The sequence below is a fragment of the Muscardinus avellanarius genome (genome assembly GCF_963383645.1).
Source record: "Muscardinus avellanarius genome assembly, chromosome: 17".
Taxonomy (NCBI): Eukaryota; Metazoa; Chordata; class Mammalia; order Rodentia; family Gliridae; genus Muscardinus; species Muscardinus avellanarius.
In genome coordinates this window covers 28986149-28999434 of record NC_137803.1, presented here as the reverse complement: position 1 = coordinate 28999434, position 13286 = coordinate 28986149, and the positions used below count along the sequence as shown (strand labels likewise).

The window sequence follows — 13286 nt, the reverse complement described above, 5'->3', positions numbered from 1 at the left end:
AAGCTCTTGCTTGTGTCTCCCAAATAGGTACAGACACCCCAGCCCAGACTCCTTTAAGACTCAACACTGAGTCATCCCAAATCATCCTAGAGAGATTACATCATCTTGGCAGGCCTTGTCCAACTCAGATACCCCTGAAACTCATGTTTCAATCCACCACAGCCTCAGGATATGTCCTGAGCATCCCTGGGGTCAGAGAGGGCTGGGTAGCCTTGCATCTTCAGCCAGTGAAACTATGCAACATTATCAATTGCACCTGGATACTGTGTCCCTGAATGTCACACCAGAAGTGACAACATCAAAGTACAGGTATTGAGTGAACAGGTGAAAAACCCAGGGCAGGCAAGAGAGAGAGAGAGAGAGAGAGAGAGAGAGAGAGAGAGAGAGAGAGAGAGAGAGAGAGAGAGAAAGAGAAAGAGGAGAAGAAAGAGGTGGTTCTTAGCTAGCAGAGTGTCAGAGATAGCCAGCGCTACCAGGGACCTCAGGGGATACCTAGTCCAATCTTCCAGTAAGATAAGAAAACAGAGCTAGACAGAAGGACTGACTTGCCTAATGCCACACAATTGCTAAAAGGTAAGACTAGGAACCCCCGTTCTAGGAGAGCTCTTTCTACGATCTCTGCTGCTGTTCTGCATGTGTGTGTGTCCACACGTGATGCCCCCAATGCACACAAGCCTATTTCTAACCAATGCTCATACAAGCCCCTAAGACCCAGGGGCCATGGCAGCAGGTGACAGGAGCAGACCCCAGTGCCTCCTGGAGCAGCCTGGGCTTGGTGAGAGAAACAGATAGACACATATTAAGTAGTTAAAGCCCAAGTGACTAATAGTCCCTGAAATATGGTGTTTCTCAGACTTTATCCATCCCAGAACACCTGAGGGCTAGACCCTGCCCCAGTAGCCACAGTGGTTTGCTCTGGCAGCCGCTCAGGCTGATGCTTCATCTCCAAACTTAGCTTCCCACCAGGGGCTGCTATCAGTGTGTACATGTCAACACAGCTGCTCAGCCCCTCTGGATTCTGGGTTGTCAAAAGGATGAGCCACTCCAGGAAGGAAGGAAGGGAGTTGGGCATCCATGACAATGGAAGGTATGCCAAGAGGCAGATGGCAGAAGGGAAAATTCACGGCACTTCTGGAGTGATTCAATCGCCAAGACTGTGTTGCCAGGGATAATAAATGCAGCTATGCTGGGATAGCGGCTGCCAACTTTCCACAGGCTTCAGAAGATGCCAGGACCCCTGACGCCCACTCTAAGTGGGAGACAATCATAAAGGCGTCTGCTGAGTCCCCATGCAGGCTCTCCATTTGTCTGAAACGCTTAATCATGGGTGATGTTTGCCTGGACCATTCCATCAAGATGCTGGGAGAGAGCCAGTCTAGACTGTGACCTTACTCTTGCCAATTCTCATGGGCAGGAGGCAGGAGACTCCAGGTCCTGGAAGTCCTGGGCAAGAACTGAGAAGCTGTGGTGGAGCGGGCAGCTTACTTTTCTTTTAGGTGAACGGGATCCCTTTGACTACAAAGTCAGTGCTGATATATTGTCACTGTTAAAACAGTTAATGACCATTTTGAATGTATTAAAATAATTGAGGTATCAAGGGAGCCTGAGTAGCTAAAACAATCTTGAAAAAGATCTAAGTTGCAGGTATCACACCTTCTGATCTCAAACCTAACTACAAAGCGACAGCAGTGGCACTGGCACAAGAGCAGACATGATGACCAGTGGGATACAATGGAAATAAACTCTTAGGTGTATAGTCAAATGATCAGCAGAGTAAAAAGGCAACCCATGACATGGGGAAGTATTTATATCTCAGAGGTTTATAATAGGTTAATATCTAGAGAAAGGAAGAGCTCCTACAAATCAACTACAACTTGATTTAGAAGGGAAAAAATGGGCAAAGAATTTGAATGGACCATTTCTCCAAAGAACATACAAATGATCGAGAAACACATGAAGAGATGATCAACATTATGAATCATTAGGAAAACACAACTGAAAACTACAGAGAGATACCACTTCACACTCATTGGAATGTATTATCAGATCAATAAGTAGCAAGTGTTAGTGTTAGTGGTGACGTGGAGAGGTTGGAACTCTCGTACATTGCGGGTGGGGATATAAAATTCTGTACAACCGCTGTAGAGAGCAGTATTATGATTTCTCAAACGTCAAACATAGAAATGTCATATGAACTAACAATTCCACTCCTGGATATATACCTAAAAGGATGAAAAGCAGCAACTTGTGCAGGTATCTATACAACTGGGTTCACAGCAACTTTATTTGCAATGGCACAAAGGTAGGAATAACCCAAATGTCCATTGGCAGATGAATGAATAAACAAAATGTGGTATATACATACAATGAAGTATGATTTAGCTTTAAGCAAAAACTAAATTAAATTAGGGCATGTACTACAGCATGGTTGAACCTTGAAGACATTGTGATAAGTGAAATATGCCAAGTACAAAAAGACAAATACTGTAGGACTCCCCTGATACAAGGTCCCTAGGGTAGTCACATTCATAACAACAGAAAGTAGAACAGAATTTACCCACGGCTCAGGGAGGGGGAAATGGGGAAGTTAGTGTTTAATGGGAACAGAGTCTCAGTGTGGGAACATAAAAAGTCCTGGAGATAGATGGTAGGGATGGTTGCAAAATGCCATGAATGTGCTTCATGTCAATGAACTGAGATGTAAAAATGATTAAGATAGTAAACATTTTAATGCATGTTTTGCCACAATAAAAAAAAAAAGCAGGAAGAAGGAGTCAGGGCGACCTCTCACTATGTTCTGATAAGCCTCCTTCTGCAGCACAGAATTCTAGTTTGGGAAGAACCTTCTTGAACAAAGGTGACAGAAGCTGAAGCCAAAGATCCTGGGGATGCGCTTCTGAGAGGACAGGGCTGGGCTTCCAGCAGCTGAAGGGCTGACAGGTGGACACACACTGAGCTACGTCAAGCGAGGACTGGAGCAAGACAAGCGGAAGCCTCAGAGAGACCCTAGGGGTTTGAACTTCAAAGAGATCTTTGCAACAGCTGATACTGCTTAGTAGTGACCTGGCTTGCTCTGGGAACTGCCCACCACTCAAGAAGGACTGGATGCAAACCACGACCGAAGAAGCAGTTGGTGGGGATGCTGTGGAAGACAGAAGGAGATTGGCCCAGCTGCATTCCACGATCTCTCCCAACTCTTGGGCTCTGATAGAGTCAGACTCATTGCCCTTGGTCTTGCTCTGCCCAACAGGCAGGCAGAAAGCAAATTCACCTTAGAAGAAGGTGGTCTTAGTCTAGTCTCATCTCCACTAGTGATTGGCCATTTGACCTTGGACATGTCACTACTCCCTGAGCCTCAGTTTACTTGTCTCCGTAATTAACACCTGCCAGCCCCTTTCTCACCCCACTCCCATTCCCAGAGGTATCTTAAGGATAACGTGAAGCAAGGGCTTATGAAGAGGAAAGCCCAAATATAATTGATCACCACCCCGGCTCCTTCTCGGGTGCTGATTTTGTTTCCTTTCTGGTCAGGGCAGGTGGTGCCCTCTACGACACAGTTTGTATCCCACCCATGATAGGTGGAATCATGCCTGTCTTGAAACATGAAATGTGAGATCCCTGTTAGAGGAATCTCCTAGAAATCTGGTCAAGGCCCTGTCTCCTCCGTGTCCACAGTAGTAGATGAGGGTCATCTAATGATACTCACGTTGGTATGTAGGTGTGTACCTGATATTTATAGCAAACAATAACCAGTTTTTATGATAGTAATACAGCTTTTCCTTTCAAAAGAAAATAAGGTTACAAGTAAATGTAAGTTGTAAAGAGTGAATAAAAGTCATGAATAATGCAAGTGGCACTTGAATAAGCAAGAATCTTGAAGGTAGCATGTGAGTGGCTGGGGTTTGGGAACCCCCAGGTAGACCGAGGGCCTCACAATCCTCCTCCTTGGCTCCACTTTGAATCCCCAGCACCTGGAGGTCAGACACAGAGGAAACCAAAAGGCAGAGCTGTTTTGGTGCGTTCTGCAGCCAGGTTCTCGTAAAGTGCCAATTGCAGGAATTTTAGTGACCAACTGAGAAGAACTAAGGAACTGAACTTGACCCAGGGTCTGTGAGGTTGGTCAACTTCTACCTTCTTCCTTGGAGATCTCCTGTCTTTGATTTTCCTGGGGTCTACCTTCTGCCCTATGGGTTCCACTAAGGAAGAGGCCACCCATAATAAATCCATTTCTCTGAGACTGTTAGGGATATGTTGGGTACTTTCCCAGGAAATGCATTTAATGAGAGTCTGACAAGGAACAGCCATCTCCAGTAAATGGCAGCACTGAGCCACACAGAAGGGGCTCTTCTTATCCAGAGCGGCAGCACTGGTGCCCCACATCCACATCTCCCCCACAGTAGGATGAGCTCCCTTCATGCCTATCTTGAAGCATGAAGTGTGAGACCTCTATTAGAGGAATCTCCTAGAAATCTGGTCAAGGCCCTGTCTTCTCCATGTCCACGGTGACCTGCAGATCATCTCCAGAGGATCAGTCAGCTGTCCTAGAACACCTGCTTTCTCTGAAGACCAGGAATAAAAACAATATATATTCCAATTGGTTATCAGTAAGAACTTTGAAAATGGGCATTGGAATAAGAAAACAAGGCTCCCCAACAATCCTCCCTCCCCTGGGTGGTGCTGATGGTGGTGTAGACACTGAAAATTTTCCCTTTCCTCCCTCCTCCTATTATTGCCCACATTGCATGTTTTGAAATGTTCCACCTATCAAATTGCATTGATGAAGAACTAATTATCTTCTCTATTTTTATCATCAAAGATCTCCAGTGGCAGCCAAGTACCAAGTTGGTATAATTCCAGGTGAAAAGCAAAGAAACTTAACCTTTTGTTTGTCAGTGCAGTCATTTCTATATTTAAAGATACCCCTTCTTTTTTCACTTTTTTGAAACAACATGAAAATAGTAAAGCATGATGTCGCCCAGCTCATTAAAGGGACAGGGCCCAGGCAGTGTTCAGAGACGAGGTCAGCAGGGGTCTCTCTCCTAAAGGGCAAGAAACGTCACCCTGGGTGACTTGTAGAAAGCTGGAGGACCTCAGGAATGCATCAATTCTTTCTCAATGGGGACTTTTCTGAAGCTCTTCTCCTGAGAGTGACACCCTGGAGTTTGGTGCAACCAAAGCAGAAGGTAAGATGAGGAGTTAAAAGTGGGAAAAGCCAAGAAAGGGGAGAAAAGAGAACAAAAAAGAGGAAGATAGCACGCTGGGCAACTTCCTAAGGACTGGTCCTGGTAAAGAGACTCGATCAAGAATTAAATGTGCTTAAGGTCTACAGGAGAATCAATGAAATTCATCCCAATAGAAAACTCGGGCAGGACTTCCGGGAAGATGGCAACGGAGCAAAATGGGGCTTACAAGCTCCGCTAACAACCAATCTCTATTACCACAAAATCAGCGCCTTTCATAGCCAGAACACACCATCAGCAGAGAAACAAAAAATGTAATTTTAAGGGACAGAGAAAAAGAGGGCTGGAGAAACAAGACACCAGAAACCAGACCGCAGTGCTGCAGCCGGAGCCACGGTGTGAAGCAGCGGGCGCCATTTTGCCTTGCAGCACCAGGCTCCAGAGAGATAGGGAACTCATAACGGGGCTCAGAAACCAGAGAGGAGATACGCCGGCCTCACGCCCGAGAACGCGGCAGCAGCGCCTTACTGCTGGTGGTAGCAGCGAGTTCACCGGATGGCACCAGACCAACGCACTTAACAGCCCACCAAGCTCCAGAGAGGAGCGGCGGACAGCGAGCCGAGGTGAGCCGCTGCGGAAAAGCCGGGAGGAATTCGGCAGATTTCTCGGCAGAGGAAGCATCTAAAGCTCCCAGGGGCTGGGCTCAGCGCATCCTGCAGGGACTCAGAGTGGAGTTCAAAAACAGAAAAGAAATACGCCAGCCTCACGGCCGAGGGCGCAGCAGCGGCGCCATATTGCTACCAGCAGCAGCAGCAGCAGCGAATTCACCGAGTACATGACAGCTCCATCTGCGCACTCAACAGTGAGTCAAATTGGGGCCCCTAGAGGAGAAATCCCAGTACTGTACTCCCATGGACTTGACCAAGTGGGGGAGTGGTGGTGGCAGAGATATTACACCATAGGAGAACGCCCAACCTGGCACACCCCATGGTCTAAAGCAGCCTCGATTGACTCCCAGGGTCTGAGACTCTGCAATACAACCCAGTAAAGGAGTAGTGGGAACTGAGATATCATAGACTTGAGATCCACAGCACCTTAAGTGAAGTAAGTCGTAGTGACCTAGGGAAGAACCCAGAGAAGGCACAAACTTCCGAAATCATGGGAAAGAGGAATAACAATGGAGCAATGAATGCCCACAACCCCACAACATCAGAACCCGATAAAACAGAAAATCAGAGATTTCTAGAAGATCAAATCAGGAAAATAACTGTAGAAATAATAGAGGTGCTTCGAAAAGAACTCAGAGAGAGCCAAAAAGAGATAAAGGATGCAATTAATGAAGTAAAGGCCTCAATTCAAAGTACAAACAACCGATTAGACCACATGGAGAATAGAATCTCGCTCCTAGAAGATGATCATTCAAAAAATGAACGCATAGTTTCTAATTTAGAAAAAAAAATCCGACAGCAGGAATCTGACATTGAAGAAATATGGGTCCATTTTAAGAGAGCTAACCTAAGAATAATTGGAATAGAGGAGGGAAAAGAAGGTGAAACCAAAGGGATTAACAATCTTTTCAAGGAAATAATAGCAGAAAATTTTCCAAACATAGAGCAAGAGGTCGATACACAGGTCCAGGAAACTTATAAAACTTCCGTTAGAGAGGATCAGAGAAGAGGATCCCCACGCCACATAATTGTCAAAATGACCAATGTGGAAGCCAAGCAGAGAATCTTAAAGGCAACAAAAACAAAGGGCCAAGTGACATTCAGAGGCAAACCAATTAGAATCACTCCAAACTTCCCAAACCAAGTCATGAGAGCCAGAAGGGCTTGGAGTAACATATTCCAAACTCTGAAAGAAAACAACTTCCAGCCAAAAATTTCCTACCCAGCAAAACTTTCTATCAAATTAGATGGGGAAATAAGAAGCTTCCACGACAAACAGAAACTGAAGGAATTTATGTCTTCAAAACCAGTGCTAGAGAAAATACTCAAAGAGATTAACTACAAAGAAGAAATAGGTAACACACACCAGAACCAGAGAAACAAGATTTTCCATCCAACAGACAACTAAGATTGGTTATCTGTGGAGATTCATTATTTAGGTTAGTCTTTTACCTATCTCTAAATTGTATTGTTTGCTTTTATTGTTGCTAATTTTTAGGATTTCTAGTTGGAATATTAATATACGTTCAGATATAGCATTTGGAAATATTTTATCCCATTCTATCAGTAACTTTTAACTCTGTTTACATTGTCTTTGGATATACAATATTTTTTTTATTTTTTAGGGAGTTTATTTACCCTTTTGTTGCCTGTGCCATTGAAATCATATCCAAGAAATCACTGCCAATTTCAATGTTGTGAGGTTTTATGACCCAGATTTTCTCCTAAAAGTTTATAGTCTTAAGATTTATATTTAGGTCTTTAATCTATTTTGAGTTAATATTTGTATATGTATTAGGTAAGGGTCCAATTTTATTCTTTTTCATGTAGTTATTATTTTTCAACAATATTTAGTTAAAAGACTAGTATTTCCTCCACCAAATGTTCGTGGAGACCTTGTCAAAAATAACTTGACAATATATGGAAGAATTTATATCTAGGCTTTTATTTAACTCCAATGGTTTATATATCTGCCTTTAGAACAGTACTACACTGTTTCAATTATTGTAGCTTTATATGGTTTGAAATCAGAAAATATACATCTTCTAGCTTTGTTCTTGTTCGAGATTGTTTTGGGTATCTAGAGTCCATATTCCATATCAGGATAGATTTTTTCTGAAAAATAAATAAATAAATGCATGATAGCTTCACCTAAAAAAAAAAAGAAAAGAAAAAAATATTCTCTGGTAAGAAAGAAAGCAAAAAGAAATATTGAACTGTTATCTTTTGGTATCAGACAAATGAAACTGTTTTGTGAGATTATCATCGTTAATATTGGATAAATTGCTATAAAACTAGATGTCAACCACTAAGCCAAGCATGGGAAGGAGGGATGGGGAGGGAACGGGTGGGGGGGGGGGATCAGGTAGGCGCTAACTGGGCGATGTGTGCATGTATGTCTACAAAAGTATTTTCTTTATACCATTATGATGTATGAATACAGTGCACCAATAAAAAATTAAAAAAAATTAAAAAATACATATATATAAAAAAGAAAAAAAAAGAAAACTCGGGCAAAAGGTATGAACAGACAAAACACACACACACAGACACACACACACACACACACACATTATCCTATAGTAACCTTTTACTACCTAGAATGTATCTCATAACATCATGTTGTAAACCGTGAATACATACAATAACATTTAACAAAAGACAGTAAAACAGAAAAAACCAACAGCCAATAAACTATGAAAAATATTCAGCCTCAACAAAGAGAGAAGCAAAAAGAGAACACTGAAATATCCCTTTTCCTAGCAACTAGAAAATTACACCACACTACTAAATATTGGCGAGGGTCATGGACATGGATATTCTTGTACAGTTGGTGGGATTGTGCACAGATACTTTCAGGGCCATTGGGAAATGCCCATCAAAAGGTTTAACCGGGTACACACCTGCAATCCCAGTACTTGGGAGGCTAAGACAGGAGGACGCAGGTTCAAGGCCAGCCTCAGCAATGTAGTGAGACCCTCAGGAACTCATTGAGACCCTGTTTCAAAATTAAAAAATAAAAATAAAAGGGGCTGGGAGTGTAACTTGGAGGTAAAATGCTCCTGGGTTCAATCCCCAGCCCCCTCCCCCCCAAAAAAGAAGCCTTAACCAAATGCACTCTATTTGACTTAGAAATTCCATTTTGCAATTTATCTTAAGAAAAGAATCATGAATCTGTACAAAGGTTTAGATGATTGTTTTTTAATAACATTTTCTGTCACAGAAAAAAAAAAAAAAATTCAGGGGCCAATGCAATTTAAACAGACACTGATAAGAGATTCAACGAGTGAATGAGAGCGTTGTCATACTCCAGAACACTACACAGTCACTGTAAGTAGGAATGTTGAGTAATACTTAGTGCCATATAAATAAACATGATGTAAAACAGAGGATATCATAGCAGCTCATTATTTAAAATTATGCAGAGAAAAAACTAGAAATGAGAGAGCCGGGCGTGGTGGTGCACGCTTGTAATCCCAGCATTTGGGAGGCTGAGCCAGGAGGATCACAGTTCATGGACAGCCTCAGGTACTTGAAACTCAGTGAGATCCTGTTTCCAAATAAAATATAAAATAGGTCTGGGGGTATCGCTCAGAGGTAAAATGCGCTTGGGTTCAATCCCCAGCACCACACAAAGAAAGAAAAGACTAGAACTGAATGAACAAAAATGTCATCCACAGCTGTGTGCAGAGGCACACACCTATAATCCCAGTACTCGGAGGCTGAGGCAGGTTCAAGGCCAGCATGCAGTAATTAGCAAGATCCTGATTCAAAATAAAAAGGGCTGGGGGTGTATGAACAGACACCTAGAATGCCCCTAGGCCTGATCCCTAGTACCCCTCCTCACACAAAATGTCATTCCGTGTTTTTCCAAGTAAAAAAACAGATGGGATTACAGGTATTCTTTTTTAATGTTTACATATATCTATTTTCTAAGTTTTCTGCAATGGTCAAATTTGGCTTTTGTAATAAAAGAATACAGCAACAACATATTTTTTAAAACTTGAATTAATGAAGTGGCAAATTATTATGATAGGAATTACAAAGGAACAAGTCAAGTGTTCAAGGTTGGCTAGGAGGTAGAAAGTCAGAGAGAGAAATTGAGGGCAGAGGCCCATTGAACAGAGGGCATGTTTATTTCTGCTGGTTGAAGAGTCAGTGAAACTTGGAAACCACACAGGTGCAGGCTGGAAGACAGAATCCAATGACCATGTTAACCTTCTACTGTTCTGTTGAGTGACTGTAGTGAAGTCACTTCTCTTTCCTGGACCGAAGTCCCTTTCACCTCTGATGGCCCATGAACCTATGACAACAGCATCTTGTGATGATGGTACCTGTATGCAATGCCCTCCTTTTTTATTTTTTTCAGTACTGCAGATTGAACTCCGGGGCATTCTACTCCCAGCCCTGTGTTTTATTTTTCTTATTTTGAAACAGGGTCTCACTAAGTTGCAGAGACCTCACTGAGTATCTGAGGCTGGCAGCAAACCTGCCATCCTCCAGTCTCAGCCTCCCAAGTAGTGGGATTACAAGCACCACCACGCCCAGCCTAATGCCCTCCATTTTGAAAAGGCAAATATGTGCAGTGACGAGGTAAGGTGAGGTCGGGATGTGAGAGGCCAAAGGAGTGAGGGAGAAACGAACATGAGATGCAGTGTGTGGATTGATACGCTTTGTTCTCCTGTTTTCCCTTATTTCTGCAGAACTAAGATGACTAAATTTACGACCTTGGCCAGAGATGTCACTTAAATTAGTTGTTCTACTCATAAAATTGGGAGGAGCCAGGGGGCAGCATGATGAACATGATGAACCTGGAAGCTACAAGTTTTGATTCCCATCTGCCAGGCCCTGGTTGTAAATTAACATTTCTTGGGCATAATAAGGATGAGAATAGAAATATGGGGGCGACTGCCTTGATCTCTACAGGTGGCTCTCGGTAGACACCCATCAGCCAGAACCACTGAAAACACATTGCCCTCGGGATGGAGCCTGTCCCTCTACCACGCCACCAGATCCCCTCGTGCCTCCTACTTCAATAAATCCCCTGAACACATAGTCTTCAAAAGAAATAGGGCAGCACTGGACCCCAGACAACAGGAGGACCCTGGAGAGGTGTCAAGAGGAGGTGGGGCTACCAGAGCAAGACAGAGGCCCAAGTGAGCCCAGCTCAGATCAGTAGGGATGGCAGCTGGCCCGCCTGGCCACCTACCTCTGGGCATGTCCATAGGGTTGAAGCTGGCCAACAGGTCACGGCACCACTGACGGTCACCCTCCACCTTGCTCAGCCAGTTGTTGCAGTTGAAGTAGTAACGGAGGTGAGGCCTCTTCATGTCGGTCACAATGACACGGTCCAGGTACCAGCTGGCGTTCAAGCCTGTGTTGTCGTGTTCGATCCTGGGGCAGAAGCCAATACCCACACCTTCACTGGCCGAACCGGGAGGATGCCCCCTCCACACTGGAATGCCCAATGATGACTCCAAATCAGGGCCAATTGTTTTGTTGCTGTTGCTCCTTTACAATAGATTCCTTGTCTATGTGAGGGAAATACTTTGCAAGGTCGATATTATTGTGCATGCTAATACTGTCCATTGCTACACTACCTACAAGGACTCTTTTCCCCATGGAAAAATCCAGGATTCTCAAGGCTTACAGTGGGACCGTCTGGACCCACCCCTCCACATCGTGTCTGGTCAGTGCCGCCTCCTGACCTTGGTCCCTGGAAGCATCATCTGCTCTTCCCACTGACCAGACTGTGTGCACACACCATTCCCTGAAGCTTAATGAAGTCAAGGTTGGAAAAGACAGTTCAAGGCCTTGCTAAGGGGATGGGTGGCAGAGAATGACAGAAAGCAGAAGCCAGGTAGACCATCTAACTTGCAGGACATGGCTTGTCCCTGGGGCTCAGTTTCCCCCTCCCATTGTTCTGAGATGGTTGAATCACTCTTTCTGACTCTCAGACACCCACAACTAGCAGACACTTTATTAGTCCTACCACCCAGGGGATCTTCAGAGCCATCTAGACCAGGTTGTCCCATGGAAATATAATGTAAGCTATAGATGTAATTTTAGATTTTTATGGTATTCTGAAAGATACAAAGAAATTGGCAGAATTCATCTTTTTTTTCCAGTACTGAGAATTGAACCCAGGGGTGCTTTACCACTGAGCTACATATCTACCTCCCCCTTTTTCTGCATACTAGGGATGGAACCCAGGGGCATTCTACCTCTGAGCAACACCCTCAACCCTATTTTTTATTCTTTATTTTTGAAATAGGGTTTCACTGAGTTGCAAAGGACCTCTCTAAGTAGCTGAGGCTGTCTGTGAACCACAATCTTGTCTCAGCCTCCCAGATGCTGAGATTACAAACATGCACCGCCACACCCAGCTTCCACCCTTTTTTATTTGGAAACCGGGTCTTGCTGAATTGTTAAATTGCCCAGTCTGGCCTCAAACTTGCAATCTTCCTGCCTCAGCCTCCCGAGTTTCTAGAATTACAAGTGCAAACTGTGCCCAGCTGGTAGAATTCATTTTAATAATATATTGCATGTAATTCCACTTATAATTTCAATATACAACCATGTAAAAAATTACCAATGGTATATTTTGTATTCTTTTTCTTGTACTAATTCTTCAAAAATCTGGCTGTCTTTTATATATGTCACGCACCTTGATTTGAATTAGCCACATTTCACGTGTGCAGTGGCCACACGTGTCCAGAAGCTGCTGTTTGGGGCAGCAGACATCCAGAATCTTCAAATGTGCCCTCTAGATCTTTTTCCCACCCCTGCTCCCCAGTGTTTAGTTTCTTCCCCAGAATGTGGCCCTGTACCACCCCACTGTACACGGAACATCCCACCTTGGCCCATCACAGCAAGGCTTTATCCACACAGGTCTTAGCCAGGTGACCATGGCTCAGTATATTACATGACTCAACACACAGGAGACAACTTGATGGATTGGGGCCCTTCCTTTTCATAGATGCATGCTTCTGTTGGAATAGAACCTGGCACCTAGGAAGACCTCGGCTAGTTGTGTTGTTGCCTTTCCCTGCACATCAAAACCTCCTCCCAAACCTTTCCTGTATGATCCCTTTCTCTGTTTGTAATTCCTTCCCTCCATACAGCCAGTGCCCAGGGCCCTTGTGTGCCCCTCGATGCCCCAGCAAAGACAGGTCATGCTCCCCAACTTTCTAGAGGAGGAAGGAAAATTAAGACTAAACCAAGGTCACATCTGACCCCTGCCCAGGCTCTGAGATCAGACCACAGATGACCTCAACATTCGGACAAATGAGCATGAACTTGAGATGGTTGGCAGGGACCCAGGGGGTCCACCCCACTGTACATGGAACATCCCACCTTGGCCCATCACAGCAAGGCTTTATCCACACAGGTCTTAGCCAGGTGACCATGGCTCAGTATATTACATGACTCAACACAC

The 13286-nt window shown here is 44.1% G+C and overlaps 1 protein-coding gene across 3 annotated transcripts in view; it reads right to left on the bottom strand.

Annotated features, from left to right (window-relative positions):
- Positions 1–13286, bottom strand: part of LOXHD1 (lipoxygenase homology PLAT domains 1) — a gene marked incomplete at both ends in the record, with an annotated part of 168985 nt that overhangs the window by 140055 nt on the left and 15644 nt on the right. For all 3 annotated transcript variants that reach the window (XM_080714787.1, XM_080714788.1, XM_080714789.1), the window contains one exon: positions 11058–11242. In XM_080714787.1, coding sequence (XP_080570913.1) covers positions 11058–11242 — 185 coding nt within the window. The remainder of the gene's footprint in view (positions 1–11057; positions 11243–13286) is intronic.